We start from the raw sequence: 24,493 nt of genomic DNA on the forward strand, positions 1-24,493 counted from the left end.
CATTATGTTTAGAGGTAGAGGATTAAAAAACTTGTGGATATGATTGGTTTCAGTCTGCGGTACTCATCATGCTTGAGATGTCTCTCTTGCAGTGCCACCACATCATATTGCTGATCGAGTAAATACTTCTATAATTTGTGGTGCGTAGCAGGGGAGTTCAAGCCTTTGACATTCCAGATGAATGTCACAATTACCATGGGCTAAGCTCTAATCGTAGGCATGCACATGGCTGGCTGGCCTTTGATAGTGGCGTGAGGTAGTGCCCTCCTTGGGTCATGTAACTAGACTGGATTCCCTCCCCCCCTCCAACACCATTGCCTGAGATGACTAGTGCATCCATCTTGTTCCCCCAAATGATTAAAAAAAACGTGCTTGTGTAACACTCTGACCCCCCAGGGTTGAACCTTAGCAGAACGAGTGGTGAGACAATGGGTTCCAAGTTCAAAAATACATCTACATGTATCTGTATATTACTAGGCGATTGGCCACTGAAGCAATGGTCCCCTTTGCACCTTCTCCACCCACTGCTGATACCTTCGGACCGAGGGGTGTGTCAGTGGCGGTTTTGTCCACCATGGTCTGTTTGCGTGTCGCGAGGACCAGGGCCTCACAGGATGAACCCCTAGCCCTGAGAACCCTGCAGTGTGAGTCCGTGTTTTTTACGATAGCAAGGGCAACATTGAGAGAGCCCAGGTGCCAGAAGTCGTGAACCGATCAGTGTTCTCTCAAAGTCCCCAGGGCTCCATCGTCCATCTGTGCGTCTAGGTTCGGGATGTCTAAAAGCATCATGGCCTCTGGGAATTCTGTCGACATGGCTTATTCTGTGGATCAAAGGCAAGGCCAAACAGGTATGACCAAAATATCTTATACTGTCTTGCCTCAATTTGTCTGTCACTTGCCAAAAATGTTGCCGTCTAACCAGTATGGCAGGAGCTATGTCCTGGAACATGTTGCACCCTGAAAGGCAATTGTCTCCACCCAATGGGCCACTCTAAGAAAAGCTTCTTTGGTTTTGAAGGAATGGAGCTTCAAGAGGACGACCCATGGTCACTTCCTGTAGCCTGGTGATTTTAGACCAACGCTGTGAACTCTGTCCACCTTTATCTTCAGCGCTGATCACTAATTCATATGTTCTGACTTCAGGACCTGTTCTCCAAGTCGTTGTTGATTCCTGGAGTTGCACATGCAATGTTAGCGTTATTTCTATCAGTTTGGCAGTCTGGGTATCTAATTCAGTAGACTTTGTCTCCAGGTCCAGCACCCTGGTCCCAACCGAATCCACATCTTTTTGCAGCATAGCCAGCTTAACATCAAGGTCTGACCTTAATATGTCGAGGGAGGAGGTTAAATTTGCTTTGAATTCTTCTCGAATTTCCTTTGTGAAATCCCAGAGGGAGGGCAGCAAATTGTTCCTTGTAAGCAACATGTTGGCATTCTCTGACACTTCCAGCGTTATTATCTTTGCTTCAGCAGGCACGAAATAGCTGGGAACTTGTTTGGCTGTTGTCTTTTGGGCGGCATAGGGCCATAGGTACTCACCAGTAGGGCAGTGATTGTTCTTTGCCTCTTTGCGTTGTTAGAGGCTGTTGCTCCATGGTGGGGTGTCCAGTGAGGGCAGGAGATTCTCTGAGAGCTCAGGAGGAGTGGTACCACCAGCGCTACACCTTCGCCTCAAGGGGCCCACCAGGCTGTCCCTGGAATCCTTTAGGCCACAGATACGACTCCGTAAGCCCCCCTAGTAAGTAGCAGGGGCCGCAGTGTACCTGTTAGATTTCCAGATAGTTGTCCATGGTGTTTTCCAGGTTGGTATCCGGTAGCCTTGCAGTCTCTGCAGGGTCTGCCTACATTGTCACACACCCATCTCATATATAGCCCTCAGGGTATTCTTAGCCTGGTCACGTCCCTTCAAGTGGCCTCTAGTTTCGAGGCACTACATTTAGCAGTGCATATTCAGTCATTTTTTCACGGTGCTGACACCAGGTCGGGGAGGAGGGGGCTGTGCAGCAGTGTTCTGTGGGTGCTAGCGTTGGGTAGCGAGAAAGATGTAAAAGGAAGCACCGGTTTCTTACCTGCCTGCACAGGAAGGCCTTGAGGCATCTTCCTCCGCCATTTTGGGATCAAGTATGTTCAGGAACACAGACTGGGCATGGTCGTGGGCTCCCAGTCTCCCACTGCATTGGCTTGAAATACGTGTCTCCCCCTACGTGGATACCACATCCCTGGTGGCGGTGGTGGCATCGTTGAGCCTAACTCTCCAGTGGGTTCTCGTGACAAACGTCCCACCTGTGGCATCTTGGGTGATTTCACCTGGGGTAGAAAAAACAAGGTCACACAAGCCCCTCTGTTCAGGTGTAGGCTAAAGCACTATTAGGGTGAGAAAACACCCCACCATTCCCCCCTGTCACTGCTGTAATGCTGCAATAACCCCTCCAAGTCTGCTAATGGGAGGCGATCGCTAACAGCGTAGGCCCAGTCACGGGCTCCGAGGTTTGCCACAAGCCCCGTGCTGCCTCATTCACTGGCGAATCCTCCTGTGGTGGGGATTCACCATCCCCACCAGTATCAAAGCGGTTGTCTCATAAAGCCCTTGTGTCCTCAGGTGATAACAGGCTCTGGATCACTGCTCATGGGGCCTAGCCTGCCGTCCTCGAGGTCGTGGTGGCATCAGTCTGTTCCGCCACCATAAGCAGTCAGCGGAGCTCAAACACTACTCTGGGGCACGGCAGGAGTGTTCTTTCAGGCAATCATTGCAGGTGAGGCAGGGAAAGGGGCACCATGCCAATTATTCCCCTAAATTTGCTAGTGGATGCAGCAGAGCCACAGTGGGTTACAGGCCACAACCCCTTTGTAGGACTTTTTCATATTAGCTAGTGCATAAACCCACAACTATAGGAGGTACTGCTATGGTATCTATTCACAATATGAGGAATCTGCAAGTAGACGTATCCAACAGAAGAACAATTTACTTACCTTCAGTACCAACCTAGGTGGTGGATACACTTATCTAACCGTCAAGTCTTCAGTGATCCCCCGCCTTCTCATACTGGGTTATCTTTCCACAGGAAAAGGTCTCAATCTAGAGACCTACACAATGAATGTGACAATTCTGATGGGCTGTGCTGTGTGTCTGAGGTCGCTGACAGCCTGGAAAGCAACTGATGTCCGCACACATTTGAACGCTCATATGGGGCTCTACTCGTCACTTCCGGAGTGGAATGACTTTGGCACTTAGCCGTACTTTGCCACCTTGCGGAGTGCAAGAGAACTGCTCTAAAAGTTTCCAGATCCAGTTTGATACCTAGGAATTATTCACTAGGTGATTAATCTGCAGTTAGAATATCCACCACAAAGATTGTTAGCGAAGGTAAGTATCTTGTTCATCTAAGGTGGGGTCTGTCCTCGTGCATTATGGGTGTCGAAGGAGGTGTCACAGGTCACCTCAAAAATCCCAAACCTTTACTTCAAAGCAGCTTGCAATGTTTGTCCCAATGTTTGGAAGGAGTGTGCAGAGCATGTAAATCTACATAACTAAAAACTACAAATTGATTGTTACAGGTAGGTAACGTTTTCCTTCTTGATCTCAGCTGTGAGCATGGCTTTGAAAGCAAAACCAAAGGGGATGATGGACGGAGTGTTGAACATTGCAAGCACTCACCCCCTGTCAACTGATCTGGGTTTAATCCATCATCATTCTTGGCATGGCTTTGGACCTCCGCTTCTTGTCTGTGTGCAATGATGACACGTTTCTTGTTCATTTATGCACTGGTGCTACTGTCCATTCATATCAGGCTTTTATAGCTCTTGAGCTTTTATTGTACTAACCAGGGAGTAGGGTGAATTCACACACCCTTAATATTTAATGCTTTTTGTACATGATGTGTTTATTTTCCAGGGAACGTTTAGGGTGGTAGACAACCTATTGTCTGTAATTGTTGATATTTTTGTCACAGTTGTAGATGGGCTTTTAGATTTAGGTATGAGGTAAGGTGGGGGCGTCCTACAGCACAGATTGAGTACTTGAACATGCAAATTTATTACCAGGTGTATGTTCACAGACACACAGTATGTTCTTTGTTCTTTAGATATGATCTAAGCAAGAGGCTAGGAGACTGTTCCTATGGCTATAAAATTACCATGTAGGCCAGGTGTTTCCTCTACTCATGCACTTTGGTTGTAGGAAGGAGATGTACGACAGGAATGAGTGACCATCCGCATTTGGTGATTGTCATGTGACGCATAGTGTGTTTCTGCCAGCAGGAAATGAATGCCAGGCTCTAAGCTAAACTCTTGATATCTCTCTTCTTAGATCATTATCGTGGAGTTTGGCGGGAAGCCATTCAGCTGTTCAGGCCTCACCTTGGACCAGTGGTTCTGGTGTATATTTATAGGTGTGGGAGAACTGCTTTGGGGACAGGTAAGCACATACACAGCATTCTGACATCTATTCCCAGCACCACACATTTATATCTGCAAATGGTAACTGTCCTTACTTAGCCCCGTTTTCTGTTTTGTACCCTCTGCATATGCATCCAGGCTTCCTCTGTTAACTCCATAGTACAAACAGTGTTCATTGTTTATTGCAAACGTTCACTCCAACTCATTCAGAAATGTTCTCCCCAAAGTGAATGTAATCTGGCACATCGGCCATTTCTGCCCTCCACCCATTCAAATGGCACCCAGGCAACTCCATCCAGGAGCCAATTTTTGACATAGAGTCCACTGCTTTGCCTCGTGTAATACAAAGTATTTCTGAGGACTATTTTAGCCACTCCTCCATAAAAATTCACAGTCTAAATCCCTCTTTTTGTCTCTTCTCTCTTCCATGTTCCTTCCCCACCTCCGGTATCGCTCTACACTGGACTAGTTAATTTTCGCCAGCCCCGATGCATGTTCCTGCATCTCTGCCCCTCTTCCTTTCACCATCCCCCACTTTTCCTTGTGTTGTCTTCACTGGAGTGGTGTTGGCTGATTGCTTCTTTTCCTGCAGTTGATCTGCACCGTCCCAACCAGCCGTCTGAAGTTCTTAAAGGAGGCCGGTCATGGAATGCCAAAGGAGGATATTCCAGATGAAGACTTCACTGAGGGGCAGGATGAGATTGACCATGCTGAAATGGAGTTGCGGCGTGGACAGATCCTCTGGTTCCGTGGCCTCAACCGAATACAGACTCAGGTACAGTTTCTGGCACCCATGTTTCCTTCTCCTTAATTTAGAGATCCCATAGTGTCTAATTTTTTAGAAAGACTCAAAAGACCCTTGTGGTAATAGCGTTTTCCCTAGGTTTCCGACTTAATCCAGGATTTTCTTCTTTTGATGCACAGAATGTAACCTGTAGTCAAGAAGGCACTTGTACTGATAATTTTTCGCCAAAGTTCTTATTTTTACTAATGGACATCTTCCAAAAAACAACACCAATTTGAGGTGTGGGGATGAGGAAGATGGGGAGTGAGAAAGTGGATCAGCTTTGGCTGGAAAGGAGAAGGGGGCAGAGAAAAGCCTATTCTCTCACTGATTTCATATGTAAAAATAATGCTGTTTGTGTGATGATGTTGACCATTGTGAGAGGGTATAATAGGAGGGTGTTGAGTAGACAGGCCATATGAAGTAGGATTAGTGGAATGACATAAAGGTAACCTGATCATCACACTACTACTTCCTGCATCTCCGCCTCTCAATCTGTGGAGGTCTGAGAAAAGTTTAGAAATCGAGGCAGCATCATGCAGCCATTGTCTCAAACCCACCTTGCCAAATTGACAATCACTTTGTGCGAAGCAACTCGAATGTGATGCTGGCTGAGTGCATATAGCTGCCCTGCAGATCTCTCAAGAATATTTTCGGAGAATCCCACTGTCTTGACTCCGGTGAAATATTTAGACGTTTGATGCAAGGGACGTCCACTGCGAACATTAGCATTGGTAGGTGTTAGAGGTAATCTTCTAGCAATTATATACTTGTTTGAGAGCTTGTATGCAATCGATACCACATGTGGTGCCTAAAAAGATAGTCAAAAGAAGTCAGTGCCCTGGTTCTGCCAAGAAAAAAACAGTAGGTCATCCTAATATAATATATGGGATATCTCACCTGCGCTCCAATATATGTATATAAACTGAATTAACTAGAAAATCCACTACCTTAAGTGTTCAAAAACTGATACTATATCACAAATTATATATATGAATGTAGTGGTGTAACCATAAATCATTGGTTACACATGTATCAAAAACATTTCTCAAGTTCAACAATATTGATAGATAAGTGTCCACAAGTAGTTGGTTCCAGTAAGATTCTTCTTTATTTTCTTAACACAACTTCGGTATTATTCAAAATGCAGCTACGGTATATTTCCAGAAAACAGCCAACACGTGTTTCGTCTAGCATATCACATTTGCCAATGACTTCATCAGGGCTGTATATGAAACATCAAAGAAAAATAGTATCAAGAACTGAGTAATATTACAGAAATTGATTTTAATAAAAGAATCTAAGAGTCAAAAGAGAGTAAATTCATAAGTTTCAAGAAATGAGTGGTTGCAGGAGAAATGAAGAAAAAGACAAGAAAATAGATAAAGTATCTTCGGGGTCCAAGATTCCCCATTGTGTACACCTTATAACCCAAAAGAATATATAAAGAGCAAGGACATATTCACCTTCTCTAATATGAAATTAGTACATGGTCTTTCCCAATCTTCCTTTCAAAATAGGAAATCAAACCTTCATAAAATCTAAATCACAAGAGATCATTCAATTAGTAAACATTCTGGCAGTATCTACTACCTCCTCAGATAACAATCATGATTTCATATATCCTTGCCATGAGAAGCATGGTAGATATATTATGGTATTGTATACCTCTGTTCTAGCAACCATATGGCTAGTGCAGCATCAAAAAGAACTCACCACTAAAGTAAGTTATCTTCATCTCCAATACTAAGTCGAGATAGCACCCGTCCGGGTCGCACGCAAGAGGATCACAAAATACTCCTATCTGTGATTAATAAGTTATACCGTCAGATAAATAACATCGTCATCATGATCATTGAAGTATCAGCTGCCATAATATCTTACCCTATATATATCTCAATTAATTCCTTGTTTCAGTATAGTATTCTTATAAGTACTGGGGTATAGCACATGGTTATAGTATCTAGTCACTTCCTTTTCATCAATGGCTGCAAATAAAGCACAGGTGATAAGATAGTATCCACAATACCAGTTAAATCTACTATAAAAAGTTCACATCATATTCCTGATGTCGCTTACCTCATAATTTTCCACAAATTATCACAGTCCTATGAAAGTTTAAGAGAAACAATACTAATGAATAATGCAATATAGGTTATTCGCCCCTATTATTAGTCACATATGATACCAGATCTCAGCTCACCTCAATATTTATCTTACTTCCACGTATCCTATCAAAAAGAGACAAAAGTTGGAAAATGGAAAAGGTGCGTATTAATATGCGGTAAATGTCATCTAATATAAGTTATTGACAGCATAACCCCCTCCTATCACTCTTACAGTATCCCGTTCTCACCGTGTCAAACAGTCTTCCTGATCATCAATTTCGGCGTGCAAGTTCGTCGCCATATTGATAAGTCCTTTTATAGCGTTCTATGAGGTAGCGCCATCTTGTAGTGTGCAAAAACTCACTAGATTCTCAAAATTCGTTCAATAAACCCCCTAAAACTTCACTTCTTGACTAAAAAATCTTGCGTAATTCCAATATCACATCCTCCGTAGGTCCAAAACAATCTTTCTCTATTCCTATTTAAACTAACAAAGGCTCACAATGATCAAGATACCGTTAAATGTATGATCCATCACGGAGGATCGAAAAAGTTCTACAACTGTCAAAAAGAATGCCCCTATGAATTTTCAGGGCACGTGGTAATCATCAAATCTACAGTCAAAAAAATCAAAAATTAGGATATATACAAAATTAAAAATATCGGAAGAATTTGAGAACTCGCTTACATGAGTCTCGAACCGAGTACCTCCTCGTATGTACCAAATTCCCTACTATTAGTGCTATCTAATCATCATGTTCAAAGAGAGCATTTCGCTCCTATTTGTTATCCGAGATAAAGATATATGGGAATAGTAAATTAAATAAGAAATAAAATAGAGAAGAGAAAAGGTAGAGATAAAAGTCAGAATATATATTAAAGAAAGAAAATATAGTACAATAGTCAACCAAGATATAAGGTTTACAGGGGCAACAAGATAAGTTATTTTTCTTCACATCATTGCATTAAACATACAATTATAAAAATGATACAGCCAAGTAATTATAACAGTAGTTTGCAGTCATCATACAATGTGGATCCCAGGAGAATAGTTATTATTGGTATACAGTATATTTTTACAAAAATTATACAAATATAAAGAATCAATACATTCAGATTATCGTCCCAAATAATACTGTAGTTCAGAATCTAAATTAAGTCCATCCTCAACTGCTCTCAATTTCATAATCCACATACATTCCCTACGTCTTAATTGTAGTGTCCTATCACCGCCTCTTTTATCAGTCTTCACTACATCAATACCATGATAGTGAAATTGATGTTTAATCCTATCATTCTGAGTCCTAACGTAATGTGCTGCAATTGGGTATCTAGTGTCACCATTTTTTAGAGCTCTGAAATGCTCAATCATTCTGTCCCGCAATCTCCTGGTTGTACTGCCCACATAAATCTTGGAGCACGAACAAACTATTACATAGACCACATATGTAGTCTCACAGTTAATGAAAGAATTGATCTTGAAAGTACCCATATGGTTATAATTGAATTCCTTAATCCTCCTGACAGCCCATCTGCATGAACTGCAATTTCCACAATAATAAAAACCATGCGGTTGGCGACTAAGCCAATTAGATTTGTCTAGCACGCTCAAATAACTGGAGCATAGCTTATTTGAAAAGGTATTACCCTTCCTATAGGTAATACTTGGTCTATCATTCAACACAGACTTAATATCGGTATCACTTAATAGTAAATGCCAGTACTTCTTGAGAATACCAAATAGCTGGTGATTCCCTTCTCCAAAATTAGTAACTAACCACACCAATTTATTAGTATCCTCACCGTTCAATAGGCTTGGTTTAGGTCTCAATGTATCTGATCTTGATATATTTCTAACTTTCCTTTTAGCTGCTGAAACGACCCTATCTGAATATCCTGGAGCTTTAAACCTGTTTGTCATGTCCACCAGATTATTCTCAAAGTCCATATCCTCTGAGCAGTTTCTACGTGCTCGCAACATCTCTCCATATGGGATGGAATTAATCTGACATGAGGGATGGCAACTCATATTTCATCCTAATATAAGTGCTGGCACACAGGGCAGGGAGGAAAAGTCCTCTGTTTCATGTGACATTCTTGGATGACGGAAGGCGACTCTTTACTACCACTTTTTCCAGATCAAAAACAATGTGTGTTTTCGAGGTGGACTGTGTTTAAAGACCACTAATTTACACTGAGTAAGTGATGGTGTTCTGGAAGTATGTTTGTCCTAGGAAGCATGTTTTTCCTAGAAAGCACCAGTACTTTGAAATGCTTGTGCAAATGGATTGTGACAACAACATGCAAATCTGACAAAAAACAGTGTCTCCTGACCAAAATGAGCAGGTGCAAAAAGAAATGTTTGGGGATTTGGAAAGACTCCAGTTCCACTACTCTGCCACTATTTCCCCTTTTACAAAGGCCCTAGTGGCAAATATTAGTATGTTTAACAGGCGTTTACCTGCATGTTTGATACTGACATGTATGTGGAAAACAATATATTCTTCACATAGCAGTTGAGATGCATTAGGATTAGTGACTCAAATCTCTTCCAAAATATATATAAGACTCTTGACATGGTAGTGAAGATTTTTGTAAGAATCCATCCATGGTAATAGATTATGGATAACAAGTCTGATCTATTAATAACATTTCGATTGGGCATACAGCAAAAATGCTGATTCTGTTTAATGAAGCACTAGTTGACCACAGTCTTGCTGCACGGGACACATTTTATTTCACACCAGCTTCCAAAGACAATGGCACGTAAAGAGCCCAAATGTATTCTTGTCAGACTCTGTAGAGCTTGGCAGTCCAACAATTTTCAGCTCAAAATAAACTAAATGCATTTTCAATGCCCCTGTAGACAAGGAGACTAAATGAATTGATATACAAGGCAGATAGGAAAATATGGGATTTAAGTGCCCTTGCCGTCAGAACCACCTGTGCCTCTTGTTTGCTAGCAAAATGATTCACATGCACCTTTTGGGGAATAACTTTTGTGGTCACAAACAATCTTCAAATGCATATGTGAGGACCTTTTCCTAATTAGTAAAAGATGGAACATATACCTCTTACCATATTTTTTGCTCTGAATTTGAAACAAATAACTTGGATTCCAGATCCATATGCACAGTAATCATTCCTGTAAGATACCACGGTCTACAGATTTGTTTGCAGACCGACAGCTAAAAACCATGGATATGCCCTTTGGTTTTTCATGCCTATTGCAGGAAGCATGCAGTTCCTATCTGGTGATGTTTGAAAGTAGGGCCATGGTCGATTCTCCAGTTGAATGATATCAACGACTAGATAGTTCTATCCCAAATACAGCAGAGTTTATGGTTACAGTACACCCCAACAGTCAAAACCATTGCAAGCACCCTATTACCTTCTGGGCCACAGCAACATTCCCCCAAGTTGTGAGGAAGAAGCCGAAACCACATTCATCTAGATGATACACAACACCCCTGCAGATTCAATGAAAATTGGCCTTCTGCCACATTGGAACGAGAAAACCTCATCTCAGTTGTTCATTCAGATTATTCATTTGATGATATTTCCTACCTTTTTCCAGTAGGCATCCACCGCAGTTCCCCCTCTCCCTCAATGCAAACATCTTGAAGAATAAAGAGAGGATGTTTATGGCCGAAGGACTGGCGCAGAAGGGTCCTGAAAGATCCACACCACATAATTTGTTGATGGAAAAATGCTTTTGCGCAGACACTGCTCAAGTAGCATATTTGGTCAGTGCATTCCTGTTGAGTTAGGGTGCTCATTTAGACATCTAGCCCATCAATGTCACATTGACATTCAGCCATTCATGCCATCACATTGAAGTGTACAAGAAAATTGATGTTCGATTGAGAGCTTTGTCTTGCGTTGATCATCAGAATCTCACCTCTATGCGCTTGATGAAGTGATTTATTCTTTAGTAACTTTTTAGTTTATAATGTTGGCTGCTCTCTTGTTTGTCCAGACTTCTTTGGAATACGGATATTAAGAGGAGTGAATATCAAGGCATGGGTGGCACCTACATGGATCAGCAAAATCAGTAGACTGAATGATTTTTAGTAGACCTACATCTGGTACAGCAGCTACACCACCTCATGACCGATGTCTGTATTGCAAAAACTATTTCCTGATTAACTATAACGCTTGGGGATACTTTAAAATGAAGAATCTGTGGAAAGACTGGGCATTAATCAGAAAAAAAAACATGAATGCAAAGTTATTCTTCAAGAAAAATGGCAGTTAATGAGCTACTTCCAGCAGCTTGAGTAAAGCTGAGTGCAGATGTTAAGTCTGAGTCATCATCCAGGCTGAAATTTCACAAAGTTATGATATTTCCTAAGGATAACACCAGAATCTGATCTCGGCCTATTCTGTGGTCTGTCTTAATGTGTCAACCTCTGTTGTAGGACGTATTGCTTACAACTGGTTTGTTCACCTTAATATGGTAAACTCTGTATCAGGCCCTGATTAACCGATCCAGCCCCTCCTCCCAATGTGCCGCAACTGCTTAGGCAGGCGTTTTGCCAATTAGACAACTTCTTCATGAACTGTTTCAAATTCCTTAAAATGACAACAGCTGTGTACTTAATCAGTCATAATTGCTGTGTAGGCAGCATCTCAAGTATTTTTTGCAACTCGGCAACCCCTCCTTGCAAAGAATACACCAGACAGCTCCAGCAGAGTTTTGCTGTGATTCACATTATAGTAACGTAATGCAGAAAACATAATGAAGAATCCTATAAAGTTCAAAGCGTTTTTCTCAATTCGAGAAAAGTAAATCTATCTGTACAGAGAAACTGGTAAGACTTAGAAAGGCAATGGGATATCACTATTAACATAAATGTCGTCATAATTTTGAGATCCAGGATCATACAGCTGTTGTCTTTGAAGCCATGTTGGTAATTTGCTTATGCAGACAAGACCATATATATTAAAATGTAACTGACAAACGTTTTGGCTCCCTAAAAAATACTCCTGTTTCTGAAAAGCCTTCTAAAGAAAATAAAGTGGCAATTGCAGTACAATGAAATGTATACTAAAATGCTTCTCCTAAAACTTATTGGCTAAAGCGAAGTCTCTTGAGACAATAAAACCCTGACCAAAGGGAACATAAGTGTAAAAGGGTGCAGGCAACAGAAGTGCTAATTTTACTGCCCCAGGCTATGTTTTTTCCAAGCTTCGGCTAAGTAACCTGTTGTCCTTGTTATTGCTTGAGAGCTTACTCGCTCAGAAATAAAAACAAGGCATTGTTTTGATCATGAAATGCATAATTGCTCAAAGACGTGTTACATTTACCTCCACTAGATTCTGAAATTGAGTGGTGCAAAGGTGTAAGGCCCCATATATCCAACCCCTTGGCCAAGCACATCCAGTCTCGACATAGATCACTTTATCAATTTGTTGTGAAAGTTCATTACATATTTCTGCTCCAATGCCACTGATCTGCTGTTTCTATGAAAAATGCTTTACTTTGATAAGTTTACGCCAAGATAAGGAAGAGTGCTCAGTTCTTCCAAGACGTTTTCCCCAAGACAGAGTATTTGTGAAAAAGCATGGCAAAACTCAGCACTCAAACTTATTATTGTCTTGAATGATCAATTCACATATCTCAGACTGGATACAGATGTAACAAACCCCACTATTGCCTACAACTCGTCATTCTCCTCCATGCTGAGATATTTTCTTGATGCCGTTTACAGTTAATTATTTATTTTCCATATTCAGATGACTTCCAGTGGAATTCCACTCAGCGTGATTCTGAGTGAGCTGGTGCTTTCACACCCGTTTTTTTCAGGTGTTTTAATACAGGACCTGATTTTACAGGGCAGAAATTCCAACTGGAAAATCATAAGAGGTTCTAGCTGCTGCAGCAGCCAAATCTCATTCGCCATTTTCTACAGGTAAGTGGGAGCATAGCCAGAATCTAGCTTACGCTTCTCCCCACTTCTCCCTCCCCCACCTCACTGCAGAAACCGCAGCATACATTTGCCATCTGCTTAGAGGATGTGCTAAATGTATGCTTTAGAGCCAATGGAACTGGGAATACAGTGTGATTTTACGACCAAGTCCTTATGGTTATTCCCCATTCCATGGAATTTAACTGGTTATTGCATGATACTGGAGCTGTGCTACTACACTGTAATGTCAATTTCATGAGCTGAGTTTGGTCACCGCCAATACCATGATATTCGTAATCAGGTCATATGTATGTTTTATTAGTAATGATCCATTTGACCTGCTCCACAATAGTAATTCAAAATTCAACCACTTAAGAGGACTGCTTCAGTCGCAGTGCAAATAATGTGGTCCTTGTTCTTTATCAAGTGTGCTGTCGTAATTAGTTTAAAGTATAAGAAAACCTTACCCTGGTAACTTTAAACTATTTCAAATATCTAAAATTAATACCATAAAACGGAAATAAGCCTTGATGAGCCAGCACGCTTTAACTGTCCATTACCTTCTCTTATAAAAAAATAAGTTGCATTCTTTGCCAAACAGGCAGGCTAGTGCTGTTACCTGTTATGGAGTGCATGTATCTGCCTGTTAGTGGAATCCCTGACAATTGCTATACTTTAAAAACATGCATACTAATCACGATGCTGATTTCTTTCTTTTTTAAACATGGCCAGTTGCCGATTAAAAATAAAACTGTGAGGCACAAAGGCCTCTGAAGCTATTTAAGACCCATCTTTAAAAGGAAGAAAATCAATGAAAGTGAAAGATAGACATAACAGCCTTCCATGGAAGAAATCTGTTCTGCCAGTTTAGTTTCATGCGTCCTCCCGAACTGTGCCAGTGTGCAGTACTGTTACAGTCTGAATACTTGCCTATTTTAATAACTTTCCAGTCATGCCTATAGTCTTTCTGAATTATTAATTTCATGAGGTACAGAAAACAGAAAAAGATGATCGATCTCTGTTCTGGCCTCCAGACTGTTGTAGAATGCCTTTTTTGGCAGAAAGAACAGAGAAGGCCTTTATCTCAAAGAAAGCTGGTGTTCAAAAATGATGTGTGTCTTTTCTTACTGATGGATGGTTCAAACCATCGGATAAAGCTAGAAAACTCCCATCTCTCCTCAAGTGTCTTCCTTAGACGCCCGTTGATCCCCTGACAAGATCCCAAACAAATACTGTGAACACTGTTCCTGACAAACATTGAAAGACGTGATTTCAAAAGTTCTATTGGCCTCGAAGAATGTCATTCTTTTCATCAGCTGTCCCTCAGTTGAGATACCCATCATAGAATGCAGCAACTGAGCCCTTAATGTGAAAGCACTGGATGTCAACACACATGCTAATGAGAGGTTCACTTTAAACCAGCTTGATGCCATCCAAGACATTTAGTTAGCCATTCTCATTCTCTGTCAAATCTCTCCAGTAATGTTCTTTCTGCCCATTTCCTCCTCTGAAGCATATGCCAGAAAACTCGTCATCAAGACACTCAATTCGTGACTTAATCCAAATCTTTCCCTTTGGATTGTGGTAGCCACAAGAAGAGAAGTGCACCTGCTGTCTCAGACTCAAAGGAAGAAAAGCTATCTGCTATTCTACTGCAAAGACTATAATTTTCTCACGCCCTGAGGAGGCACCCAACTTCTCACAGTCATCCTAGGGGTTAATACCTAATTTTTTTCCTACAGGCTGCCTATCCAGAGTTTCCCCAATAGATGATTGCCACATTCCATTAGGTCATAAACAAAGGTGTGCTAAAACTACGCTTTCGATTATCTGACCTCTAGGCTGCAACATCTGCGATTTGGGACACTCCAACATTGCGCTGCAGTGAGATGTCTTGCCTCTTTGGTTTCAAGGCTACTGGAACTCTCCATGGGTATCTTTGTAAAAGGACCAACCAGAGAAAGAAAAACGCTTGTCCTCTTACTTAATAATACAACATTAACAATTTCCAGCAATACGGGTTCTGAAATGTCCCTTTGTTTCATCTAGTCTGGGGAATTTGGAAACCCTATTGTGGGATTGTTTACTATATGACTCATTTCATTTTAAAACTTTATTCGATTCATAAAATGGATCATAGAAGTGCTGAACATACAGATCATCATACCTCATAAAAAAGAACGTTTTGGATACACAATTTACCAAAATTAGTAAGAGACATAATAAAAGGACCATTATAAAAATATAAGTACATAGTTTTGGCCAGAAAACATTATATACATATTAGTACTAACCATAGCCCTTCCTAATCTTTAACGAAACTCTGGTAAAATGTAACATAGCGCAACAGGTTTCAACAGAAGACAGTGATGACAGGTAATCATACCCTTCCTTATAAGTGCAAAATTGCCTCCCCTTCAGAATTGGTTTAATAAACCGGATTCTTGGTTCTTGATATAAGGAGCAAAAGAGGACCAGATGGATGGTGCTTTGGCTAACCCTGTTATTACATGGACAAGGGGGCAGCCTCTCACACCAACCCCCTTGTTTCGGGAAAGCGAGCAGAAAATGCAGAATATCCAATCTAAATCTTGTTAGTAAGAATCGCCATTGAACATTGAGAGTAAATGTTAAATAAAACTGAGTTTGGGGTTTACAGACATAAACATTAACATCGTCCAAAGATGGTGAATTCAATGATTTCCAATACATTGTCTTTATGACCGCCTTTTGGTTTCCCTCTATTTTTTCTGGCTTGTCATAAAAGGAACCCAGGCCAATCGTATTAAACATGTTACAAACATAGGACAACCAAGGGATCTGTTTTGAATTTTCTAAGGCCATGCAATCACTGATAATATCTTTAGTTAGTTGCAAGTCTTCAGATCGCCATATTTTGCCCCATAACAATAAAGGGGACAAACGAATAGTATCAGAAACACTGACCAATCCCATTTCTTTGTGGCAAAAGATGTTAGAGCAACCTTTGGGAACTGATAAAACCCGTTTTATAAAATTATTTTCCACCACTTGTATCACAGTTGGTGTTTCAGTCCCTCACACCCCTGCCCCATAAGTGGCCACCGATAGACATTTAGATATATAGAGGGTTTTGAGGTGCTTTTCATGTTTTTGGCCCAATTTACTACAAAAACGGAAGATGCCTTCTATTGCCCGGGTCGCACTCTGGGCTCGTACCTTCATAAGTGGAGTCCAGCTTAGTTTGCTATTAAACAAATTACCAAGATAGTTAAATTTCTCCACCTTTCCAATTGTGCGATTATTTACCACAAACTTCCTAATGCTTGACCCTTTGGGACCACAACACATTACAAAAGATTTGTCAAAATTTACCTTCAGGTCGAGGTCCAGCATGAAAGTGTTGAAGGCATCTAAACATACCTGCATGCTATTCCCAGTCAAGGTCATTAAGACAGTATCGTCTGCATAGGAAAGCATGGGAATACTTTTGCCATTAATTTTTGGAAAGTCGCAACCAAGTGCTTTTCTAACCCGTTTGTGTATACCAAAAAGAGGAAAGGCGCCAAAATGCATCCTTGACGGACACCCTCAGTTGATGGAATCCATTCTGTCATTTCGCCACCAGGGCCAAATCTAACTGATACAGTTGTTGCTGCATGTAGCCTTCGAAGCAATGTAACCAATGGTTCCTCGAAGCCCATGTCATCCATCATCTGCCACAACTTATGTCTGCAAACAGTGTTGAATGCACTCGACAGGTCCATGAAGGCAAGATGTATTGCGGACTTTTTTGCCTTCATGTACTTGCCTATAATTAGTGGCAAGTTCAGGCACTGCTCGACAGTCCCCTTTCCTCGCCTAAATCCATATTGGGAATCAACTATGAGACCTGTTGAGTCTGCCCAGCTTTCTAATCTAGCTAGGATAACCCTGCCCAGGATTTTGCATGAGGCATCTATTAGGGATATAGGACGATAGCAACATGGATCGCACCTATCACCCTTCTTGAAAATAGGCACTACAATTGCCTCCTTCCAGGACCAGGGATGCGCCCAACCACAACAGCCTTAAATACATTCAATAATAGGGGTGCCCACAATTTCACATTGTGTTTAAAAAGGTCCAAGGGTACAATATCTGGGCCTGGAGCTTTTAGTAATAAACCCTTCTCTATAGCTTCCTCAATCTCTGTCAGTGTAAATGAAGAGCTGAGGGTCAAAGCCGAGGGAGATGACGCACGTTCCCCTGTACTATCTGAACTTGCCGTTATTAAAATAGAATTTGGATTAAAAATCAAAGTAAAATGTAGGACCCATTGTTCAGCGGTGACCTGCATAGCTATAGTTTCTTTATTATCATTCTTAAAAAGGGGGCGATTTAGGACCTCCCAAAAGAGTCTACTGTCTTTTAGATCTGCAGCCTTTTCAAGGTCTTCCCAAGCATTGTTTTTTAGGTCCTGCTTTCTTTTTACAATAGCCTCCTTGTAGGCCTTTCTACTAGTTCTTACCAATTCCCTATTTCTTGGTTTTTGGTGCAGGGCTAGTTTTAGGGATTGGTGCGTGGCAGAACAAACAGAGTCAAACCATCTAAAGGCCTTTTGGCCACCCTTTCCCTTGGGTTTCCTAAGGTGCTTTGCTACATGCCCACATAATTTCTCAAAACACTCAATAACCTTATGGGGGTCAGGAGCTGGGAGTAGACATGATTCCATTTCCGATTTACAGCTAACAAATATATCTTCCTCCAATTTTATCGCATCTACCTTCCCCCATTTTAAACTAACTCCCTGATTCTTGCTGTACTTAATTGGCTGGTCCAAAATCTTTGGTGATTCTTGTACTGGGAGGCACAATGACAAATGATGATAAATCATCTTCCTGATACATCTAGAGGTGTTCTACTCACCTTCCCTGAGATTAGTTATAGTGACACCCAAACACTAATAAACAATATGAAAACAGGATCCCCTCTTGATTTGATACCAGCTAAACTAACTGTCACCTTGAATAAAATTCTTTGCCCCACAATTCAAAAGATTCTAAACCTTTCTTTCAAAGAAGGTCAGCTCCCTCGGCAGTGGAAGGAGGCAGTTGTGAACCCAATACGGAAGAACACGGCCTTACCATGGACAGAACTCTCCAACCTCCGTCCCATCTCTCTCCTACCTTTTTTAGGTAAATTGGCCGAGAAGCATGTAAACATCCATGTTTCCAGGTTCATAGAGGCGACAGGGGGCCTGGACCCATCACAATCTGGGTTCAGGCCCAACTACAGCACAGAATCAGCGCTCCTCTCCGTGACTGACAACATCAAGATGTCACAGGATAGAGGAGGATCGATGATTCTGGTGCTGTTAGACCTGTCGGCAGCCTTTGATACTGTGTCTCATGAGATTCTTCTCGGCCGATTGCAGAGAGTGGGTATTGGAGGATTGGCACTGTCCTGGTTGGAGAGCTTTCTCTCCGGCCGCTCACAATCTGTTAGCATGGGACCCTATCGTTCCACCTCGAGGGTACTCACTAAGGGGGTGCCACAGGGCTCATGTCTAAGCCCCACATTATTTAATGTGTATGTGGCCCCCCTTGCAGCGATTGTGAGAAGGTTTGGGTTCACACCAGTGTCATATGCCGATGACACCCAGCTGCTCTTCCCTTTCAGCTCTCTTACGCCCGATGTGAAGAACAAATTTGCCGAGGGCATGAGAGCAGTGTCCCACTGGATGGCTACTAACTGCCTCCAGTGTAACGTCGGGAAGACCGAGGTAATGCTATTTGGGAAAGCTAGCATGCTCTGGTCTCCCGACTGGTGGCCTCTAGATCTTGGCCCCGTCCCATGCCCAAAGCCAATTGTTAAGAACTTGGGGGTAAAACTGGATCAGACCTTGAGTTTAAAGGAACATGCTAACTATGTTACAGGAGCCTGTTTTAGAACAATTGGCCAGTTAAGGCGAATCTTCCCTATGTTGCCTGACAATCACAAGAAGACCCTTGTACAGGCACTGGTGATAAGTCGCCTAGACTACTGCAACGGCCTCCTCATATCAGCAAAGAGGAGGCGTTAAATCGTTTGCAGGTGGTCCAAAATACGGCGGCCAGATTAATTCTAAATGCTCCCGCAAGGACCCCGTCCAAACCTCTGTTAAGTCACCTTCATTGGTTGCCCATACGACAGCGTGTCACATTTAAAATCTGTTGCCTAGTGCACAAATGTCTCTATGGGCAAGGCCCCAGATATCTGGCACAAAAATTTCAGATATACAAACCTGAACGTTTATTACGTTCTAGCAACCAATGTCTACTGGAAATCCCCTCTGTAAAAAAAGTCAGACAAGGTGGACGTGCCCTATCATTTATAGGCCCAACCATGTGGAATAAACTTCCATCTGACCTAAGACACAATGACAACCATTTATGTTTTAGGAAGGCCTTAAAAACTCTTCTGTTTCAGATAGCATAACCCTCCCTGTGGCTTCCGCAGAGACAATATACTTTAGAACTTTTGCGAGCAAAGCGCGGAGATACCTCATGGGTCGATTCTAGCGCGATATAAGCAATTAAATAAATAAATTACAACATTAGGGGGTTATGGTCACTTGCGGGATTAGCCACCACCTCGAGCTTTTCAACATATTTAAGAAAGTTACTGGATACCAGAACAAAATCAATGGTACTCATCTCTCCCCTTGTACCCTGAAAAGTTGGTATTTGTGGTATGTTGGGGGCTGACCAGGGTTCAACCACACACAAGTCATTCATGATGATAATATTGTTCAAAGCATCCTCCTGGGGTGTGTGTTTGAAGTGGATCAAGGGCTGTGTGTTTAAGTCTTCCAGTCCACACACATTTGAATCTCCAAAACTGCACAATGAACAGTTGAAATCGCCAACCCAAATGATAGGCGATAAAGGGTGCTCGCTTCGTACTTTGCCCACTGCATCCTCCAGACTTTCAATTATCGATGTATCACGAACATTAAAGATATTGTGATACCAATTGACTAACAGTACAGGTTCTGGGAAAAGATGCTCTAGTAACAACAATTGATACCAAATTGTGTCCACCAATTTCGAAGTTATCAACTTCTGTAGTTTTATGGACAACGCTGTCATTATGCCGCCCTTTGCCCTCCCAGATGTCGATGGAACGGCCAAAACATTAAATGATTGAAAGCCCTCAATGTCATAAGCAGTCCGTGTCCAAGTCTCCTGTAAACACAGGATCCCCTGGGCTCCTACATAATCCAACCATGCATCATCCTCCAATCTCCCAGCAAGTCCAGCAATGTTCCAAGATATTAGAGACTGATTAATGATGAAGGCGGCAACTCATCTAGTGATGAAAAAAATATAGACCTGCAGACCAGCATCCTCTCGAGCGTAAAATGTATGTATTCTGGGTCAGTTATAGTCTCTGACGTGGCTAAAAGCTATGTACCATCAAACCCATCCCGAATTTCACTGAGAAAAGAAAAGCATTAATTTGTTGGGTCATAAACAATGACCAGTATCTTCCACAACCATGTAAGCTGCAAGTCATTTGCTTCACTGCGGAGTTATGACAGATACTTTTGGGTATTTATATATGTTTAGTTTGTGGACCATGTCCTCAAAGAAGAGAGTTTAGAGATTCAGGAGGTAGCCAACTAAGGCCTTCTGGAGCTCTGTCTGGTATCTCAGTTGTCCATTGCATGAATCTGCTCCACTCTGATTAACTCTGCTTGCATAAATGCTGGTGTTCAACAAGGGATGCTGAACCTTCTACTCACAGGCAACCCACTCTTCAGATTACGTGAAGAGAAGTGAAGTCTTTTACATTGATTTCCCTGGAGGGATAGATGCGTGGACTTATAAGTTGTTGGCTCTGGAGAAGAGGCCATTCTTCCAGTAAGGATCCTACTTGATCTCCCCAAATGCACCTCGGATTACTGCAGTGAATAAGCAACAGACATAAAGTTCATAGTGAATAATAAAGAGGAGAGTTTATGGGTACCAATGTTGTCTGACATAATATTTGTGAAGTGACACGTTTTAAAGAATCTTTGACTCGCATGTTTCTGAGAATTCTATATTTATGACAATTGCTGAATATAGAAACGTGTACGTTAGGAAAGTATCTGTTTCTGTCTCTCACTTTGTTTCTTTCTGTCTCTCACCTTCGCTATATATTTATATTCTTCGTATCCAATCTTTCTCTCTCAATGTACTTGTGTCTCTTGTGCGATGTAATTTCTGCTGAAATCCTGAAATTTACAAGATGCTCTACAGAATATTCCACGGAACAAAAATCTGAATTCCAGTTAGGTCTACCCTGAATAATATTGTTGCCCTGCCCCTCCACACTGGAACATTGCAGGTGGATTTTTTTCTCAAGGTACATGCTTTAGATACTGCTGGGTGGGCTACAGACCACTACCCACACACAATGAGATGGATATATATTTGCTCTTTTTCCTTCGCTCTGATCTAACCCCCTCTCTCTACAGGCTGCCTTGTTTTATACATATATATATATATATATATATATATATATATATATATATATATATATATATAGTATGTGTGTATATAATATATATATATATGTAATGTATATGTGTGTATATATATATGTGTGTATATGTTTATATATATGTATATAGATATATATATATATATATATATATATATATATATATATATATATATATATATATATATATATCCATATGTTAGATTGTGATTTGACCAAAACATTTTCATTTTAAAGCAGTAGAAAAGAAGTTACACCATTGAGAACGCAAGAAGAATCTCGGTGCTCTATAGAAACCAACTTTTCTGGACATTTTTTGTCATTGGACATTGTACTGCAGTCTTGTATATCACTCTAAGTAAAATGGGTTTTTTTTGCCTTCCCTATTTCTGCCTACCCTGGTGATTTTGTATTCCTGTGTATCCTACTCCTATGTTCTTCTGCCTTTCATCACGCCTTACCTACTCCTGATTATTTCCAACCAATAATTCTCTCCATTGCTCTTGTATCTATGTGTAATTGCTGTGATGACGTCATCTGTACCCTTTGTAATTTCCAGATTCCCCTCCATTTCTATCACTATGCTCCTCCTTGTCTTCCTCTTCATTTTGCATTGACTCTGCACATCTCAAATCCGTGCCCCACTGTGTCTCTTGCCCTCCCTTCTTATCTGGCCCTCTTGGCTCTTATCTGGTATTAATCAATCACCTTCTCGCTCTCGCTCTCTATCTCTCGCTCTCTCTCTCTCTCTCTCTCTCTCTCTCGGAACCTCTCTCTCTCTCTCTCTCTCTCTCTCTCTCTCTCTCTCGGAACATGACTCTCTCTCTCTCTCTCTCTCTCTCTCTCTCTCTCTCTCTCTCTCTCTCTCTCTCTCTCTCTCTCTCTCTCGGAACATGACTCTCTCTCTTTCTCTCTCTCTCGGAACATGACTCTATCTCTCTCTCTCTCTCTCTCTCGGAACATGACTCTCTCTCTCTCTCTCTCTCTCTCTCTATCTGTCTCTCTCTCTCTCTCGGAACATGACTCTATCTCTCTCTCTCTCTCTCTCTCGGAACATTACTCTATCTCTCTCTCTCTCTCTCTCTCTCTCGGAACATGACTCTCTCTCTCTCTCTCTCTCTCTATCTCTCTCTCTCTCTCTCTCGGAACATGACTCTCTCTCTCTCTCTCTCTCTCTCTCTCTCTCTCTCTCTCTCTCTCTCTCTCGGAACATGACTCTCTCTCTCTCTCTCTCTCTCTCTCTCTCTCTCTCTCTCTCTCGGAACATGACTCTCTCTCTCTCTCTCTCTCTCTCTCTCTCTCTATCTCTCTCTCTCTCTCTCTCGGAACATGACTCTCTCTCTCTCTCTCTCTCTCTCTCTCTATCTCTCTCTCTCTCTCTCTCGGAACATGACTCTCTCTCTCTCTCTCTCTCTCTCTCTCTCTCTCTCTCTCTCTCTCTCTCTCTCTCTCGGAACATGACTCTATCTCTCTCTCTCTCCATGCCTCTCCTGCCTCCTTTCTTTTTCCCTCTTATTACTTGTCAAACATTAACATCAGACCCCGTTCTCTCAGTGCATATTGAGAGATCGGCCTAATCCTCAGTTACCACATGGCATCAGTACTCCACCTTGGGGGCAGAGTAAGCATTGCAAAGATTAAAAGTGGTAGTCATACTCAAACACACCCTTTGCAAGCCTATGCAAATGCTTCACCCAACTTGGAAAATATAAACCTGTGAGAATTCTAAAAAGAAAATGCAGATGTGTGTATTTAATTACAGATTACTTTTAGGCACATGAAATATCATACTACACAAAGGGTTACTAGGATATGCAATACTGTACAGAAAAGGAGATTGGAAATGGCAGTGACAGTACAAGAACAGAAAGGCGAAACTGCGTGCCTAAGACATGATTATGAGTTGAGCTAGAAGGCATCAATGTGCTTCATTGAGAGCTCAGGGGGAACTCCCAAGTGGGAACATCTCCTAAATGCCACTGACATACTTGTCTGCTAAAGCCCTAGTCTATGCAGTTGGACTTTGTTTTGGTCCTAGCTAACCCAGAAGGAAATGGGACTTCCAAGATGTAAAGACATTTGTTGGTTTAGGGAAAAAGGCAGGTACAGTCACCATCATAGTCTTGGAATTGTCAAAAAGATGTGTTTGCCTAATTCCACATAACAAGGATGCATTGTGTGGTGTTTAGGACTCTCTGGAAAGCCCCATGTATTTATTTGATGGTAGATGCGCCATCAATGAATGTGCAGATTGGCGTTCACACTGTCTAGATAGATGGGGAAGGGCCACCATTGTCCATCTGTATGAACTTGTGCTTTCTGTAAGGGTCCCAATTCTGTGGGGGCTTTTAATCAGAGCTTATCAGTTGCAGGCTTTAGATGAATTCATGATCTATGTCATTTGCAGCTAATAACAGACACTGGATTCCAACACTTAAAGTGTGTACCCCTGCCCTGTGCATCTGCCTCCTGTATGTGCATTTTTATGCCGAGGTCCCTGCAGTGCTTCTGCAGGGACTAACTGTAGACTCAAAAGTCCTATTTGGTTGCTTTTGTTGCTGCATGTTTTGCATAGTGATCAGGTGCCCCCCGTTATATGATGCCTTTGCTTGTCCTGCCTTTTTAGTCAACCGCTCTTGGCATTGTGGATTATTCATTTCTGGTTGTTCTATTACATTGATGTGCAAAAGTGCGGTTGGCTAAAAAGACAAGGCTGACTGAAGGTGTAATGTAGAACATAGGACTATCTGGAAGGTAAGTTTCTCTCTTACTCTTTCTGATTCTCTGCTTTTTTCCCTTATTAC

At 41.7% G+C, this 24,493-nt stretch overlaps 1 protein-coding gene across 4 annotated transcripts in view; it reads left to right on the top strand.

Moving 5' to 3' along the window:
- The window catches only part of ATP2B4 (ATPase plasma membrane Ca2+ transporting 4), a 941,067-nt gene that overhangs the window by 881,560 nt on the left and 35,014 nt on the right, over positions 1-24,493 (top strand). For all 4 annotated transcript variants that reach the window (XM_078644684.1, XM_078644683.1, XM_078644686.1 and 1 more), the window contains 2 exons: positions 4,307-4,414; positions 4,988-5,170. In XM_078644684.1, the coding sequence (XP_078500810.1) occupies positions 4,307-4,414; positions 4,988-5,170 (291 nt within the window). The remainder of the gene's footprint in view (positions 1-4,306; positions 4,415-4,987; positions 5,171-24,493) is intronic.

The sequence above is a fragment of the Lissotriton helveticus genome, chromosome 5_1 (genome assembly GCF_964261635.1).
Source record: "Lissotriton helveticus chromosome 5_1, aLisHel1.1, whole genome shotgun sequence".
Classification (NCBI taxonomy): domain Eukaryota; kingdom Metazoa; phylum Chordata; class Amphibia; order Caudata; family Salamandridae; genus Lissotriton; species Lissotriton helveticus.